A 13,419-nucleotide genomic window follows, 5' to 3' on the forward strand; every position below is an offset into this window, starting at 1 on the left:
CATCTGACTCCCTTTGAGGTGTTTATGGATATGCTTTAGAACTGAGACGTGAACTGAGCCTCATTTCTTCATTCTGCTTCTTAAAGTTGAGTTACAACTGGAGCAGTTGAGGCAACTGTGGATCACTGGAATAGGTTTATATCTCAAGTACCAGTTAACACAGAAGGAGAACTGAAGTTTGCCTTTCCTCTGTAGATAACCAGGCATTTCTCATATGTAAGTAGGTGTTGTATCCTTCAACTGTGCTGAGGCTTTTGAAGAGCACTTTTGCTTGTTAGACTAGAAGATAAGCAAGGAAATTATTAAAGACACATTTGAAAATTTAATCTGGGGTATTACTCCTCTGTTGCGCTGCTAATGATTTGCTGACCCGGAAGAAACATTGTCCAAGATAATAAGTGCTGTAATTCACTCTTCAACTGGATTAATTATTTTCTCAGCTACCTGTCAGTTGTGCTTAGTCCTAGTGAATTAATCAAATGGCCATGTTATGTAGGCCTTTCTTTGCTGTTGGTTAGACTTTCATCACCTGTTCGTGTGATGATGTGTGATGAAAAGGTTGGAAAGTGTCTAATAAGTAAAAGCCCGTCATGCTGCTCTAAAACAGAGTTAAAGAGTCTTACACTTTGCTATTGCTTGGGATAGGCAGGAAAAGTTGGCCGTGGAGCTGCATAGACTCTGGATACCCTGTGATAGGACACTGGTGGTTGTGTGTTTTTGCAATATCACAGAACCATGGAATAATCAGAGATGTGAGGGACCCTTGAGGATGGATCATCTAGTCCAACTCCTGGCCCTGCACAGGCCACCCCTGAGAATCACACCCTGTGCCTGAGAGCATTGTCCAAACAGAGTATGTCCAAAGAGTAGTATTGTGTGTAGTCCTGTACCAGTGTACCTCCCAGCACAACTCTTACTGCTTCCTCTAATGGTGCGACTTAAATATTAAGCAGTACTTTTCAGAGAGAGAGAGAGAGAGAAAGATATGGAAGAATCCTGTATTTCTTCTTAGAGTGACACCAGTAATTAACTAACACTTTGCTTTCAGGAACGGGTGTTAATTCTTGGCCTTCTAGAGCCTTTGACATATGTAGAGTATTTTACAGGTTTGCTATGCTTAATACACTTAGTGTGTATTATGTTGGCATGATGTGTGGACACTCTTCTTTATGCTTTCAGGTTTTATGTAGTCTCTCAGATGCCATATTTGTTTTATATAAATGGTAAAAAAGGTTGTCATGTCTCAGTGATTCTCCTTTTTGATTCACAGAAACTCTCCTAAGATCATGGACTCCAGTAAGAAGTCAGAGCCCCCTTTATCTGTAGAAATGGTGCAACAAAGGGCCAATCCTGACCGCAGTCCTTCAGCATCGATTTATGTTCCGGAGCAAGGTGGCTACAAAGAGAAATTTGTAAATGCTGTGGAAGATAAGTATAAATGTGAAAAGTGTCACCTCATCTTATGCAATCCCAAACAGACTGAATGTGGACACAGATTCTGTGAAACCTGCATGAATGCCTTGCTAAGGTATGGGTTGGGTTTTTTTGTTGTGAGAGAACACATTGATGCCTTTAAATGTTGTGAACTGCTGAAATTAGTGTGAACACCATTGTTGCTGTAGGAATATGTTAAGCTAATGGCTTGAAACTGCCTTCAACTGTTGCTTGCTTGATTATTTGTTATCCTTGAGCTGGTACAAACATTTGTGTTCTACTCTGGGTCAGGGTGAGACAACTAGGCTTTCCGTCAATATTGTTGAAACAGTTGTTAAGGTGGTTTAATTTCTTGTAGCCATGGGTTAGATAAGGATCTCATTCCCTGTGGAGGCTAAATGGAGTAGCTATTTCACAAGACTTCTGATATGGTTAGTTTGGTGTCAGATGCACGTTGTAAGTTGTAAGGAAGGGACTTGCAGAGGTTCCTTAGAGTGGTGATACCTAACCTGGCTGTGGACTCAGCCTCACAGTTGGGTGGTGGGACCCTTGGGTAAATGGAACAGTTAGTGGAGTTGCCTTTCCCTGTCATCCTCCCAGCTGTTTGTCCTGGGACTTGCATGTTTAGTGGATTACAGGAGGGTCAGAAAGGCTTCTCTTATTGACATGTTTAGGCCAGAGTGTAAAGTGGGTGAGGGAATGAGGCAGATGTAAAATGAATGCTGAGAGGTGAGATCTTTCCCAGCCTAGGTAAGAATTAAAGTGCAATCATTCAGGGAGTTACCTTGCTTTTAAAAAGTGTCTGTGTACCTGTAGGAGCATATTCCTTTACTTCTCTCAACTTTGATGCATTGCTGCTGATTGTATTCGGCAGTGTGATTTCAAAATGTAGTGTAATGCTTGGAGATCATTCTGCAAGCTTTCATCTCTTGGGGTAAATAAGCAAAGAGTAGTTTTAATTTACTGCTGGGAAAGCAGAAATACAGAAGAGATTAAGCTCAATGAATGTTGTATACTGAACTGCTAACAGAGAGTGTGTCTGATTTTGGAAGTCTTAGTGATCTCCTGTTTAATTTCTGTGATCATCCCGACTCTGTCACTTGGAAATACTGTAATATCATATCTGATACTCATATGTAAGTCAAGACTACGTGCAGTGTGACAAAAGAGTATGAGAGATACTACAATAATCTGTCTCATGATAAAGAGTAATCTCTGTCCTGGACAAATACAAAGGTCCATAGCTCTCTAATCCACTCGTACTGGTTTTGTGCTACAGTGTGTGCCAAATTTAAAACAGCACCCAAACCCCACCAACTTTTCTTTCAATACACAGTGTCAAGTGAGGTGTAGTTGGGATTTAAGACACGCAGTTTTTTCTGTCTGAGTACATGTTTTTGGAAGACTCTTGGGTGGCTAATAACAGTGACTGCAAAAAGCCGAACACCTGCCATGCTTGGATGTGCACAGGTAGACAGAGCAGATCCTTGACAAGCTAAGCAGTAACAATTGTGGCATTGATAGAATCTGGGCAATTTTCCCTCCCTGCTGGGAGACACACACATGTGCTTATTACAGTGCTGCTAGAATATGTGTAATTTTACCTTCCTGGCTTTCCAGTCTGTTTTTGAGAAGGACATGTGGTAAGACCATCGAGTTATTCACTGTATTTAAGTGCTCGTTGCACTTAAATCCTTTATTCAAATTAAATGTATGTCTCCTTTGTTTGTTTGGGGTTTTTTTGAGAAATAAGAAGTGTGCCATAAAACTAGAAGCAAAATAGGTTTGTGTTGTTTCTGTATTTGGCACTGAGATTTTTCATTCAGTGTTGATACGCTGCTGCACACACAAACACACTGATTATATCCTAGCAGCTTCTGTTCCAGGGTTATTTGAGGACAAGGAATTGGGAGCTAGTGTAGATGAAGCAGTAAAGATGTCTGCTCAGTATGCCACAGGAGTTTGGAAAAAAGTGACTGGGGTGCTTGAGTGAATTCAGTAAGAGCAAGGAAAGCATGACATTGTATTAAACATTACGTGCCCTCAAGTCGATTAGTTTCCTTTATTTTTTTTTAAACTTAAAGAAAATGTTACCGATATTGAAGCTGCAAGGTAGTTAAGATGCTCGGAAATATGATGAGACACAAAATGGTCAGTTCAAGGAACAGAAGCCAGCGAGAAAATTTGAAATAACCCTACTGATTATACAGCACAAATGAACTTAATCAGCCTTTTACGTTGATTTGCACTGCTGGTAGCAGCCACAGCTTAGGCAGCCTGTCAGTGAGTGGCTTTATGAAAGAATTCACCTGGCTTTTACCTAGCTGTTTTTGTCTTGTTCCTTTGCAAGGGAGATCAGTACGACTATCCCGAGAGGGAATGTTTATGAGCTGAGACAGGGGAGAGTCATATTAGGTGTTAGGAGAAATGTTTTCCCTGTTAGGGTGTTCAGGCACTGGGATATTGCCCAGGGAGGTGGTAAAGTCACCATCCCTGGAAGTGTTTGAGTCATCTGGATCTGACACTGGAGGATCTGGTTTAGGGTTTAGGGGTTCCAGCAGTGACAGGTTAATGATTGGACTGGATGATCTTAGAGGTCTCCTCCAGCCTTGATGGTTCTGTGATTCTATGTTCCCCATTTTACTTGGGAAAAGCGAGCTAATGAAGCAACCTTGTCTAGTTGAAGGTATCCCTGCCTGTGGTCTCTTCTAACCCAAACCATTCTATGCATCTAAGGGGTTTGCACTAGACCTGGCATGTCAGAGCCAGAAACAGCTGTAGGAACTGAGGTTTCCTACAATCCACTTTCTATTCACAGTCTGCTCTGCTTTTCAACCTACCTGTTGTCTAAGAGATCACAAGTTTAGTAATTAGTTTACCAAGACAGCTACAAGGCAATAGTTCAGATAAAGGAGGCAGCAAGCATCTGTAACCTGAACAGATGTGAAGGACATGGATGTAAATACTTTTTTACCCTAAAAGGATATATAATTGACTGTCAAAGAAAGTAGAGTTTCCTTAATTGTTGTTTGAAAAAGGACTGGATAATTGAAGAGACTATATTTTGCCTGTTTGCACAGGTTGAGAAGTGATGACAATTGTGGTCCAGGTGCAGACTGTAAAATAGAGAATGAATTTTGCCACCTTGAAGAAAACCACCTCAGAGTTGGCTGGAGAGATTGGGGTTGTCTTATTTCTTTGGGAATGCCAGATATTGTCCACTGAAAACTCAAGCATTCAGATTGATTGAAATATCATTTTTTCTCATTATAATGAACTGTATCCACTTAGTCATGGCTATTCAGTATATTTAAAAATCATTGCAAGTACCTCATAAATGGAAATTTTTGCACTACAAAAGTTCAGACGAGCTAAAAGAGTTTTCCTGTTTTCTTTTCAGTTCTTCTAGTCCAAAATGTACTGCGTGTCAAGAAAGCATAGTAAAGGATAAGGTATTGTGAAAACTGTTTCTTATTCAAGAATATTGAATTGTGTGGCATACATAGGATGCGCTGCTGCTTTTTGGTAATTATTTCATAAGCCTAATAAGCTGCCTGAGGTAGATAATTTTGTTATAAAACCTACACAGTGTATTTTTTTATAGGAAGGTGGCTCATTTTTCCTGTTAACCACATGGTAGAAAAATAACAATGTGAGCTTCATCCCAAAAGGTCCAGCCAAGTGTCACAGCTTGTATTTGTAGTTGGGAGCTGCAGTAAGTCATTGCATTTGTCCTCCCATCAGCTGAGAGGATGATAACAGATGTTCCATCTTCTGTAGATGCAGAGATGGGACAGATCTAGGGTGAACACTACTCCTGATCTGGCTCCAGACCAGTGTCTGCTGCTTCACTCCTCTGTTTTACAGTGTGATGTTCAGCGAACCACACTGGAAGTAGGACAGTGTGGAGTTACAGTAATGGTAATAGAATGAGAATTTTTTTATATGAATAAGTTATTTCAGTGATATTCTCTTTACTCTTTTTCACAGTCAGACTTTTCCTTGCCTTTGAAAGGTTGAGGGTAGAGAAAATTCTTCTTGGCTGAGTACATGGTTTATGCGGTTTTACATTATAGCTGGAGTGTTCAGTAAATTCTTTGTCTTAGTAGTCTCTCTTGCCTAGATGAATACTTGTATTAGTAACCATTCTCAAGAAAAGGTTAGTGGGTGCATTAATTTCTCCATGTCTTAGCTCAAAGCAGTTCTCTGAACAGTTCTCAGTGTAATTTGGTTTTGACACGGATGGACTCTCCAGGAGCTCAGACCAATAATCACGATGCTTACTTTACTTGTCCTTTTAACTCTTTCTAGCTCTCAATGTGCATAAACATTTCTTATGAAACTTCAAGTATCTCTAAAACAGATGAGGAGGAAAAGAAGCAGAGGGTACAATAAATACCTGTTAGGCCTAACTGTAAAGTCTGTGTTTTTCATGAAACTGAAAACTTCTCTTGCCATAGAGTGCTGAAGCCCAAAATCACTGAAATGCATTTAGGCGGTCTTTGAAAAGCTTTAAAAATTGTCTTCTTACCCTAACTTCAGTCAGCAAAACTGTGCATGCTAACCCTGTGAATTACTTTGGACAAAATACTACAGCATAGGCAACTGGTGATTTAAATAAGATTTGTTGATTGATTAAACTTCCCATATGCATCTGAAAAGTAAATAGAAATCGGTGACCTGTGTCAGATGAGATCAGAGGAGAATGATTGCAGTGTTTCCTTCTTCACTGGTGCTGGGGATGGATTCATAGCCACTGTGGACAGATCTGATCATCATTCCTGGTTAAATGTTAGCATGCAGAACCATTCTGTAATTACAGCTGCAGTGTGCACAGTATCACAGGAGTCTGTTTGTCAGAGAAGTAGTCATAGGCTGGGCTTGGTTCTTAATGGTATTTCTTAATGGCCCATGAAAGCAGTTGAAAAATAACCAGAAGTTTTTAGTCTCTTCCTTTTTGGACTTTAAAACAGTAGTCTCCAATCCCCGTCTCTCTGTAGGTCCTGCCCTAAGCTTGGAAGTGCAGTTGTGTTGTTTCCTTTAGGGGCTATCATCCATAAAAAGTGTAAAATCCAACCCCCAAGCTCTCTCTTTCTGTCTTCTTGCAGTTTGATTGTAGACAAAATATGCTGAAAGTGCTTCTAAACATTGAAATGGGGAGATAGTTAAAGCCTACTTATCTGTGAAACAATAAACCTCCTCCAGTGCAAGACCTTAGGAAATATCTGTAATTATGATGTGCAAGTAGGTGTTCCAGGTAACCAATCTAGTCATTTTAGGACCGCCTTCCATGAAATCCTAACTCTCAGAACCACTGTGCTTTGACTCTATTTTGTCTTATGGTATTGTGCCTAATGCAACAGCTTCCCAGACAGTGTAGGGAGTTCTAGCTTAGCAGCCTATTATTGGCAAGCAAATGACAACAAACTTGTTCCTTTCTTGTACCTTTCCTTTTGAGTATTTTGAGTAAAAGTGAACCAGCAGTAGAGTGTCTGTCCAAATACTCTTTCACTGGGCTGTTTCATAGTGGGGGAACCTCAGTGTTGTGCGCATCCAAGAAAATTTGAATGGCAGGATTTTATTTAGCACATAAAGCCAGAATTAAATGGCTAAATAGCCAAACTGCCTGGCTTCTACTTTATTGGGTTTGAGTTCTAAAATAAAGTGATTTTTGGTCTTTTTTTTCCAGGTATTTAAAGATAATTGTTGCAGGAGAGAGCTGCTTGCCCTTCAGATATACTGCAGAAATGAAAACAAGGGCTGTAAGGAACAACTGTCTCTGGGTCAATTACTGGTAAGTAACCTAACACTCATAAGCTGCCTCTGGAGTTACAGAATGAGAAAAAAAATCTTGGAAATTAACCCCCCTGTCCATTTCTTGACTTGCTCACACTAGTGGTTAATTTGGTTTATAAATGTCAGGATAGAGTTAAACTGTTTTGAAACTCAGCTTCTTGATGGGTTTGATATGAAGCTATAAGGAGTTTAAAACAATGATGTGATTGTGTGACATTAAAGCCTGGAAATGTGAATAGACGAACCAGATGGGAACTGGAGGGAGGACTAAAATCCTGAAGAATCTTATTGTGTACTTTACAAATGTGAGAAATTTGATTTCTGTTTTGGTGTGGTTTTATTTACCAGTCTTAATCCTCTCATGTAAGTGGTGGTTTAATGTGAAATTAAACCTTTGGCTTCTCCAGACTTGTGCAAAATAACCTGCAGCTTTTTTTTTTCATGGCATGACAACTAATTCAGTAATTTACCAGTTGTAGGGTATAGCTACACAGCAGTTCACAGTGAGATGCATTGGTTCCTGCTTTGAATGAGTGAACTCAGGTGCCTAAGCTTGTTCAGCAGAAAGGGCCTTGGCAGTACTGGTGGCACAGCTCTGTAGGAGCCAACAGTGTGCACAGGTGGCCAAGGAGGCCAAAGGCATCTTGTCCTGGCTGCAGCAGAGTGTGGCAGCAGGACTAGGGCAGTGTCATCCCCCTGGACTGTCCTCAGTGCTGTGCTCAGCTTTGGGCACTCACTGCCCAAAGGCCATTGAGGCACTGGAGCGAGTCCAGCCAAGGGCAACGAGGGCAGCAAAGGGCTAGAGCACATGGGCAAGGGCTGAGGGAGTTGGGCTTGGGCAGCCTGGAGAAGAGGCTCAGGGGTGTCCTCCTGGCTCTCTGCAACTCCTGCCAGGGTTGGAGAGAGGTGTGGGATGTGTGTCCTGCCAGGGCTGCAGGGAGAGGATAGAGGGAATGGCCTTGAGCTGAGCCAGGGCAGAGTCAGATTGGATGTGAGGAGAAATGTTTTCCCTGTTGTGGTGTTGAGGCCCTGGGATATTGCCCAGGGAGGTGGTGGAGTCACCATCCCTGGAGGTGTTGAAGAGGCATCTGGATCTAGCACTGGAGGATCTGGTTTAGGGTTTAGGGGTTCCAGCAGTGACAGGTTAATGGTTGGACTGGATGATCTTAGAGGTCTCCTCCAACCTTGATGGTTCTGTGATTGTTCTAACTTAATGCAGCATCTATGTTTATATGGAATAATATATCTTGAAAACGAATGCTTACAATTTGTTTTAATAGTTTGTGTGGAGGTTTGGGCTGTGTTGCAATGCTTTTAGTGTAGAAGTAGCTCTTGTGAATCTATAATACAGTGCAATATGTCTAGGTAAAAGGACTGTACAGTCAGAAATGTGTTCCTGAGTAGGTTTGTTAGTGTTTGCTCTTACGTGATACAGTGAACCAGTAACTTTGCTTACGTTGGTTTTGAAGTTATTTCATGTTCATGTCTTCAAAGGAAAGAAAACATGCACAAAACTTGGTTGGATTGATTATTTAATGGTTTTTTTATCTTTCAGATGCATTTGAAAACTGATTGTCAGTTTGAAGAACTCCCATGTCCTCGTGCTGATTGCAAAGAAAAGATATTGAGGAAAGATTTGCCAGACCATGTAGAGAAGACCTGTAAATACCGGGAGACAACCTGTAAATACTGTAAAAGCCAAGTCCCAATGATTATGTTGCAGGTGAAGTATTTTCTTGCGTATATAGAATAAGGTGCCCTACGTTAATGTGGTATAATAACTCTTCTTATCCTTCTTTGTAGCTGCCAAAAGATCTTTGGCTTCTCAGCCAGAATTAATATGTCAAAGAAGAAAATAGGCTGAGTTTCAAAACAGTTTTTTTTTCCCCTGAAAAAAATCCTGCATTGATTAGGAAACATTTTCTTTTGTTTTCTGATGTTCAGACACTGCATTTAAAAAAATTCAGATTCATTGCCTAATATGGAGGATATGGTTTAGGGGTTTCAGCAGTGACAGGTTGATGGTAGGACTTGATCTTAAAGGTCTCCTCCAACCTTAAGAATTCTATGATTCTAAAATGAGTATTCAAAATGTCTACAAACTGGATTTCCATATCTAAGCCACATGCTCACGTGTCCCTTGTAGGCAGTTTCTTTTTATAGGAATACTGTCATTAAATTTTTGAGAGTCTGAAATCATTGTCACACTTTGAGGAACATAGAACTTCGTTTTAGGTTAAGAACTTTCTCTTTTATCACATGTTGATGGATGTAACATTTATGGGATCTTTGAACTAGCAGTAGCTTTCAAGGTGCTGAGAAGATGAGGCAAGTCTTAGTCTATCAGATTTTTTACTTCACAGAGAAACAGACATTCATGTTGGGATAAATAATGTCATATTACTCTGAAGCGTAGAAAAGTGTTTGTAAATGAAGTAATTGTTCTCCAGAATCTGAAGTGGTGGAATTTTGAGTAGCTTTAAGAGGTTATAGGATTGGCTTATCCAGAAAGCCAAAGAGATCTGTTAACAATGTAGTTTTATGTTGAGATGTCACCAAATTTATTGTGCTAAAGTTGGTACCACTATACACCTGGCCTTAAACGTTCCAAACAAATCTACATTTATAAATGAGAACATTTCCAGGCAGTGTCACATGTTCTCTTTGGCTCACATGGTGCAATACATAGAAAAAGGACAATTCTGCTTCTACGCTGCTTTAAGTGTGCAGAGGGCTCCACAATTAGGTGATTAGCAGTTGGTAATTGACTGCAGGTTTTGATTTTATTTTTTACCTAAATTTTTTAAAGTTCAGTGGTTATAGAAGTGCAGATGTGTTGTGGCCTGATGAAATATTACCTCATTGTACTTAAGAATCAGAAGCTTAATGAAACCGTACATGTGAATATTAGAGTCACAGAGTGGCTTGGGTTGGAAGGGACCTTGAAGATCTAGTTGACCCTGCTGCCATGGGCAGGGACACTTTCCACTCAATCAGCTTGCTCAGAGCTCCATCCAGCATGGCTTTGGACACTTCCAGGGGCTGAGCATTTACAGCCTCTCTGGGAAATCTGTTCCAGTGCCTCACCACCCTCACAATCTAGATGTTCTCCTAATTCTCATTTGAACCTGCTCTCTTTCAGCTTAAAGCCCTTCCCCCTTGTCCTGTCACTACATGCCCATGTAAAAAGTCCCTCTCTTGCTTTCTGTCAGCCCCTTTAGCTACTGGAAAGCTTCTTTTGACTTCTCATTCGAGTTTTGTCACCCAGAGCTTGAGTTCATCTCGAACTTGTGCAGCCTAAAATTTTCTCTAATGTAATAATGACTGAAGCTGGTCTCAGTGACTTGAACTGAGAACGGAGATGGAGGGAGCAGATTTGAGAAAAAAGGTATGCAAATGGAAACAAAAATAATTTTACTGGAGAATGTGTGGTTCTTGTCTTCATAGAATCCCGTGACCCGTGGGGTAGGAAATCCCCGTTGTTGGAGGCAGACTCTTTAGTTAGCAGTGTTAGTACAACACTTTTAGACTGCATTTGTCTTGCCTGCATGGTCATTTGCTAGGTTAGCTTGGTAATTTTGTTTCTTCTGTTTAAACCACCTAAAAAGTTGGGTTTGGGGTTGGTTTTTTGTGTTTTTTTTTTGTCACAAAGCTACCTTTTCCATCCTGTAACTTCTGACAGGTAAATTAAAAGGTAAACCCCAGAAATTAGTGGCCTGAAATGCTTTTAAATTACTGTATTTTTCTGTGTATAATCCACAAAAACACTTGGAAGGGTTTCTTCCTATGAAATTGATACTTAGGCAGGAGTAGTATGATACAGATCTGGAAGGGCAGCACTGCTTAGGCTCCTCACTGCCACCCTGGCCACAAAACAGCTCTCCCAGGGAGAACCTGCCAGGGCAGTCTGGACTCTGCTCAGTGGTCTGAAACAGAGCCAAGCTGACTGGGACAGACTCTGGGGAATACCCATTGCATTGTCATCTTGCTCCCTGGTTACTGCTCTGGAGCTAGACATGTTCCTAGGGTGGCTTTTCTGGGGAGCCATGCTAATATCCTGCCTTCCCCTGGTTGGTGCTGGGTGCCCTGCATGTGGTGTCACCTGTGCTTTGTACTGGATTTGGTGTTATGGCCTTGACTTGGTCAACTTTGCTGATCAGTTGGAAGAGGATTCTGCCACTGGAATGGGATTAGTCTGGAAGTCATTGGGAAGGATCCCCTTAGTTTCAGTAGGTGGGCACTGGGATGTGAAGTGAGAACTGGAGAGAATGCTGAGAAGTTGCCTTTTTATGATGAATGATTTAATTATTTTATGCCTTTTATGACAGTTAGCCAATGTCATAGCCTTTGTGGGATAGCTTGGGTAGGTTAGAGAAGAGAATTAGGGAATTAAAATTAGTGAATGATTATTAGGAAGCAGTGTTAATTTTCTGGTTCTGTAGCTGATAAATCATTAAAGAAGCTTATAGGCCATTAGACTCCTAAAGCTCTGTTATGTGGATTTCTCCCTTCAACCCAATAACAGATGTGTACAGGATGAGGAGGCTCAGGTCCAGCATGAGGCTGAGCAGGTCCTTTGGGCCTCTGCTGATCAGAAGAGTACAATTCCTGGCTGGGTGTGCTGGCTCCTCACTCCCTTGCTTTGGGAGGCTGTCCTAGCTCTCTGGCTAAGGAGCAGCTGCAGGTTCCTTGAGTTCCATCACTGTGACCGCATGGGCTACACCAAGTGAGCGAGTGCAGACAGGGAGGATGGCAGGACAGACTTACATCCGAACAGCATTCCTGATGGTCTGCAGGACATATGCATTTTCATCTCTTAGCAGATTTATGCCACAGTTCTGAACCAAATCCTTTCACATCTCAGAGCTTAGATCTCCCTTACGCCTTGGCTTTGTTTCAGAAAATAGTATCGTTACTGGGTAAAAAGAGCTTGCTGTCTGTTCTTCCTTTTTTTTCTCGCAGGCTTATAAATCTAGACCTTTGTTTCCTTTGCTTTTCTTAAGTACCAGAAATGAAGCAGTGTGTTTCAAGTTGAATGGGACATGTCACTTGACGAGAAATGAATTTTTCATCTTGTTGAGAAGACTGAGAGGAAATGTAAATTCAGTTATCTTGGGCCTGATTTTCTTCCCTCCCTGTGGTGATAGGGTTTGACAGCTATGCTGAAGTATCTGTCATCATCTGGGTTCAGATTAAAATGCCTGCCCAGCATCATGATAAAAATTCAACGTATTTTTGAACTTTGGGTATGTAACAGTGAGATTTAGTATCAGACGTTTGGGAATCAAAATTAGAAAATAATTGCAAGGGGAATATCCATAGATAGGGAAGAGATTCTCTGAGAGGGGGAAATGTACATTTCTGAAGAGCTTTTCCATGCACTACTTACTTGCCAGTAAGGACATCTCACAGAATAATCAGAGTTGGAAGGGACCCTTGAAGATCGTCTGGTACAACTCCTGCCCTGCACAGACATCCCTGACAGTTACACCCTGTGCCTGAGAGCATTGGCCAAACACCTCTGAAGTGAAGCTCTGTTTGGGGCTGTGCCACTGCCCTGAGAGCTGTTCCAGTCCCCTGGTGGTTCTGCTTGCTCTTAAAGATGTTCATTTTTATTATTCTTGGGGAGGAAAACTTTTGTTGTTTCATTGTTGGGTTGGGAGGTCATTGAGAGCAGCAACGAGGACAAAGACTTAGGGGTGATGGTAGATGAGAAACTTACTCTGAGATGCAGTGTGAATTCACAGACCAGAAACCAACCCAGCTGTTCCAGTCCCCTGGTGGTTCTGCTTGCTCTTAAAGATGTTCATTTTTATTATTCTTGGGGAGGAAAACTTTTGTTGTTTCATTGTTGGGTTGGGAGGTCATTGAGAGCAGCAACGAGGACAAAGACTTAGGGGTGATGGTAGATGAGAAACTTACTCTGAGATGCAGTGTGAATTCACAGACCAGAAACCAACCCAATCCTGGGCTGCCTCCAAGGGAATGTGGCAGCAGGTGAGAGAAGGTGATTCTTCCCCTCTGCTCTGCTCTGGTGAGACCCACCTGGAATACTGCACACAGTTCTGGTGCCCTCAGTGTAAGAAGGACATGGAACTGTTGGAGCAAGTTCACAGGAGGCCATGAGGTTGCTAAGAGGATTGAGCATCTCCCCTGTGAGGACAGGCTGAGGGAGTTGGGGCTGTTGAG

General features: G+C 41.5%; 1 protein-coding gene across 3 annotated transcripts in view; it reads left to right on the forward strand.

Annotated features, from left to right (window-relative positions):
- Nucleotides 1–1,270: 1,270 nt before the first annotated feature.
- The window catches only part of TRAF3 (TNF receptor-associated factor 3), a 28,972-nt gene continuing 16,823 nt past the window's right edge, over nucleotides 1,271–13,419 (forward strand). For 2 of the 3 annotated variants that reach the window (XM_009070801.1, XM_009070802.1), the window contains exons 1-4: nucleotides 1,287–1,528; nucleotides 4,835–4,886; nucleotides 7,124–7,228; nucleotides 8,786–8,953. In XM_009070801.1, coding sequence (XP_009069049.1) covers nucleotides 1,287–1,528; nucleotides 4,835–4,886; nucleotides 7,124–7,228; nucleotides 8,786–8,953 — 567 coding nt within the window. Of the gene's footprint in view, nucleotides 1,529–4,834; nucleotides 4,887–7,123; nucleotides 7,229–8,785; nucleotides 8,954–13,419 lie in introns of all 3 variants that reach the window. The other variant, XM_009070800.1, reaches the window with a different exon arrangement.

This window comes from Acanthisitta chloris, unplaced genomic scaffold (genome assembly GCF_000695815.1).
Source record: "Acanthisitta chloris isolate BGI_N310 unplaced genomic scaffold, ASM69581v1 scaffold20432, whole genome shotgun sequence".
NCBI lineage: Eukaryota > Metazoa > Chordata > Aves > Passeriformes > Acanthisittidae > Acanthisitta > Acanthisitta chloris.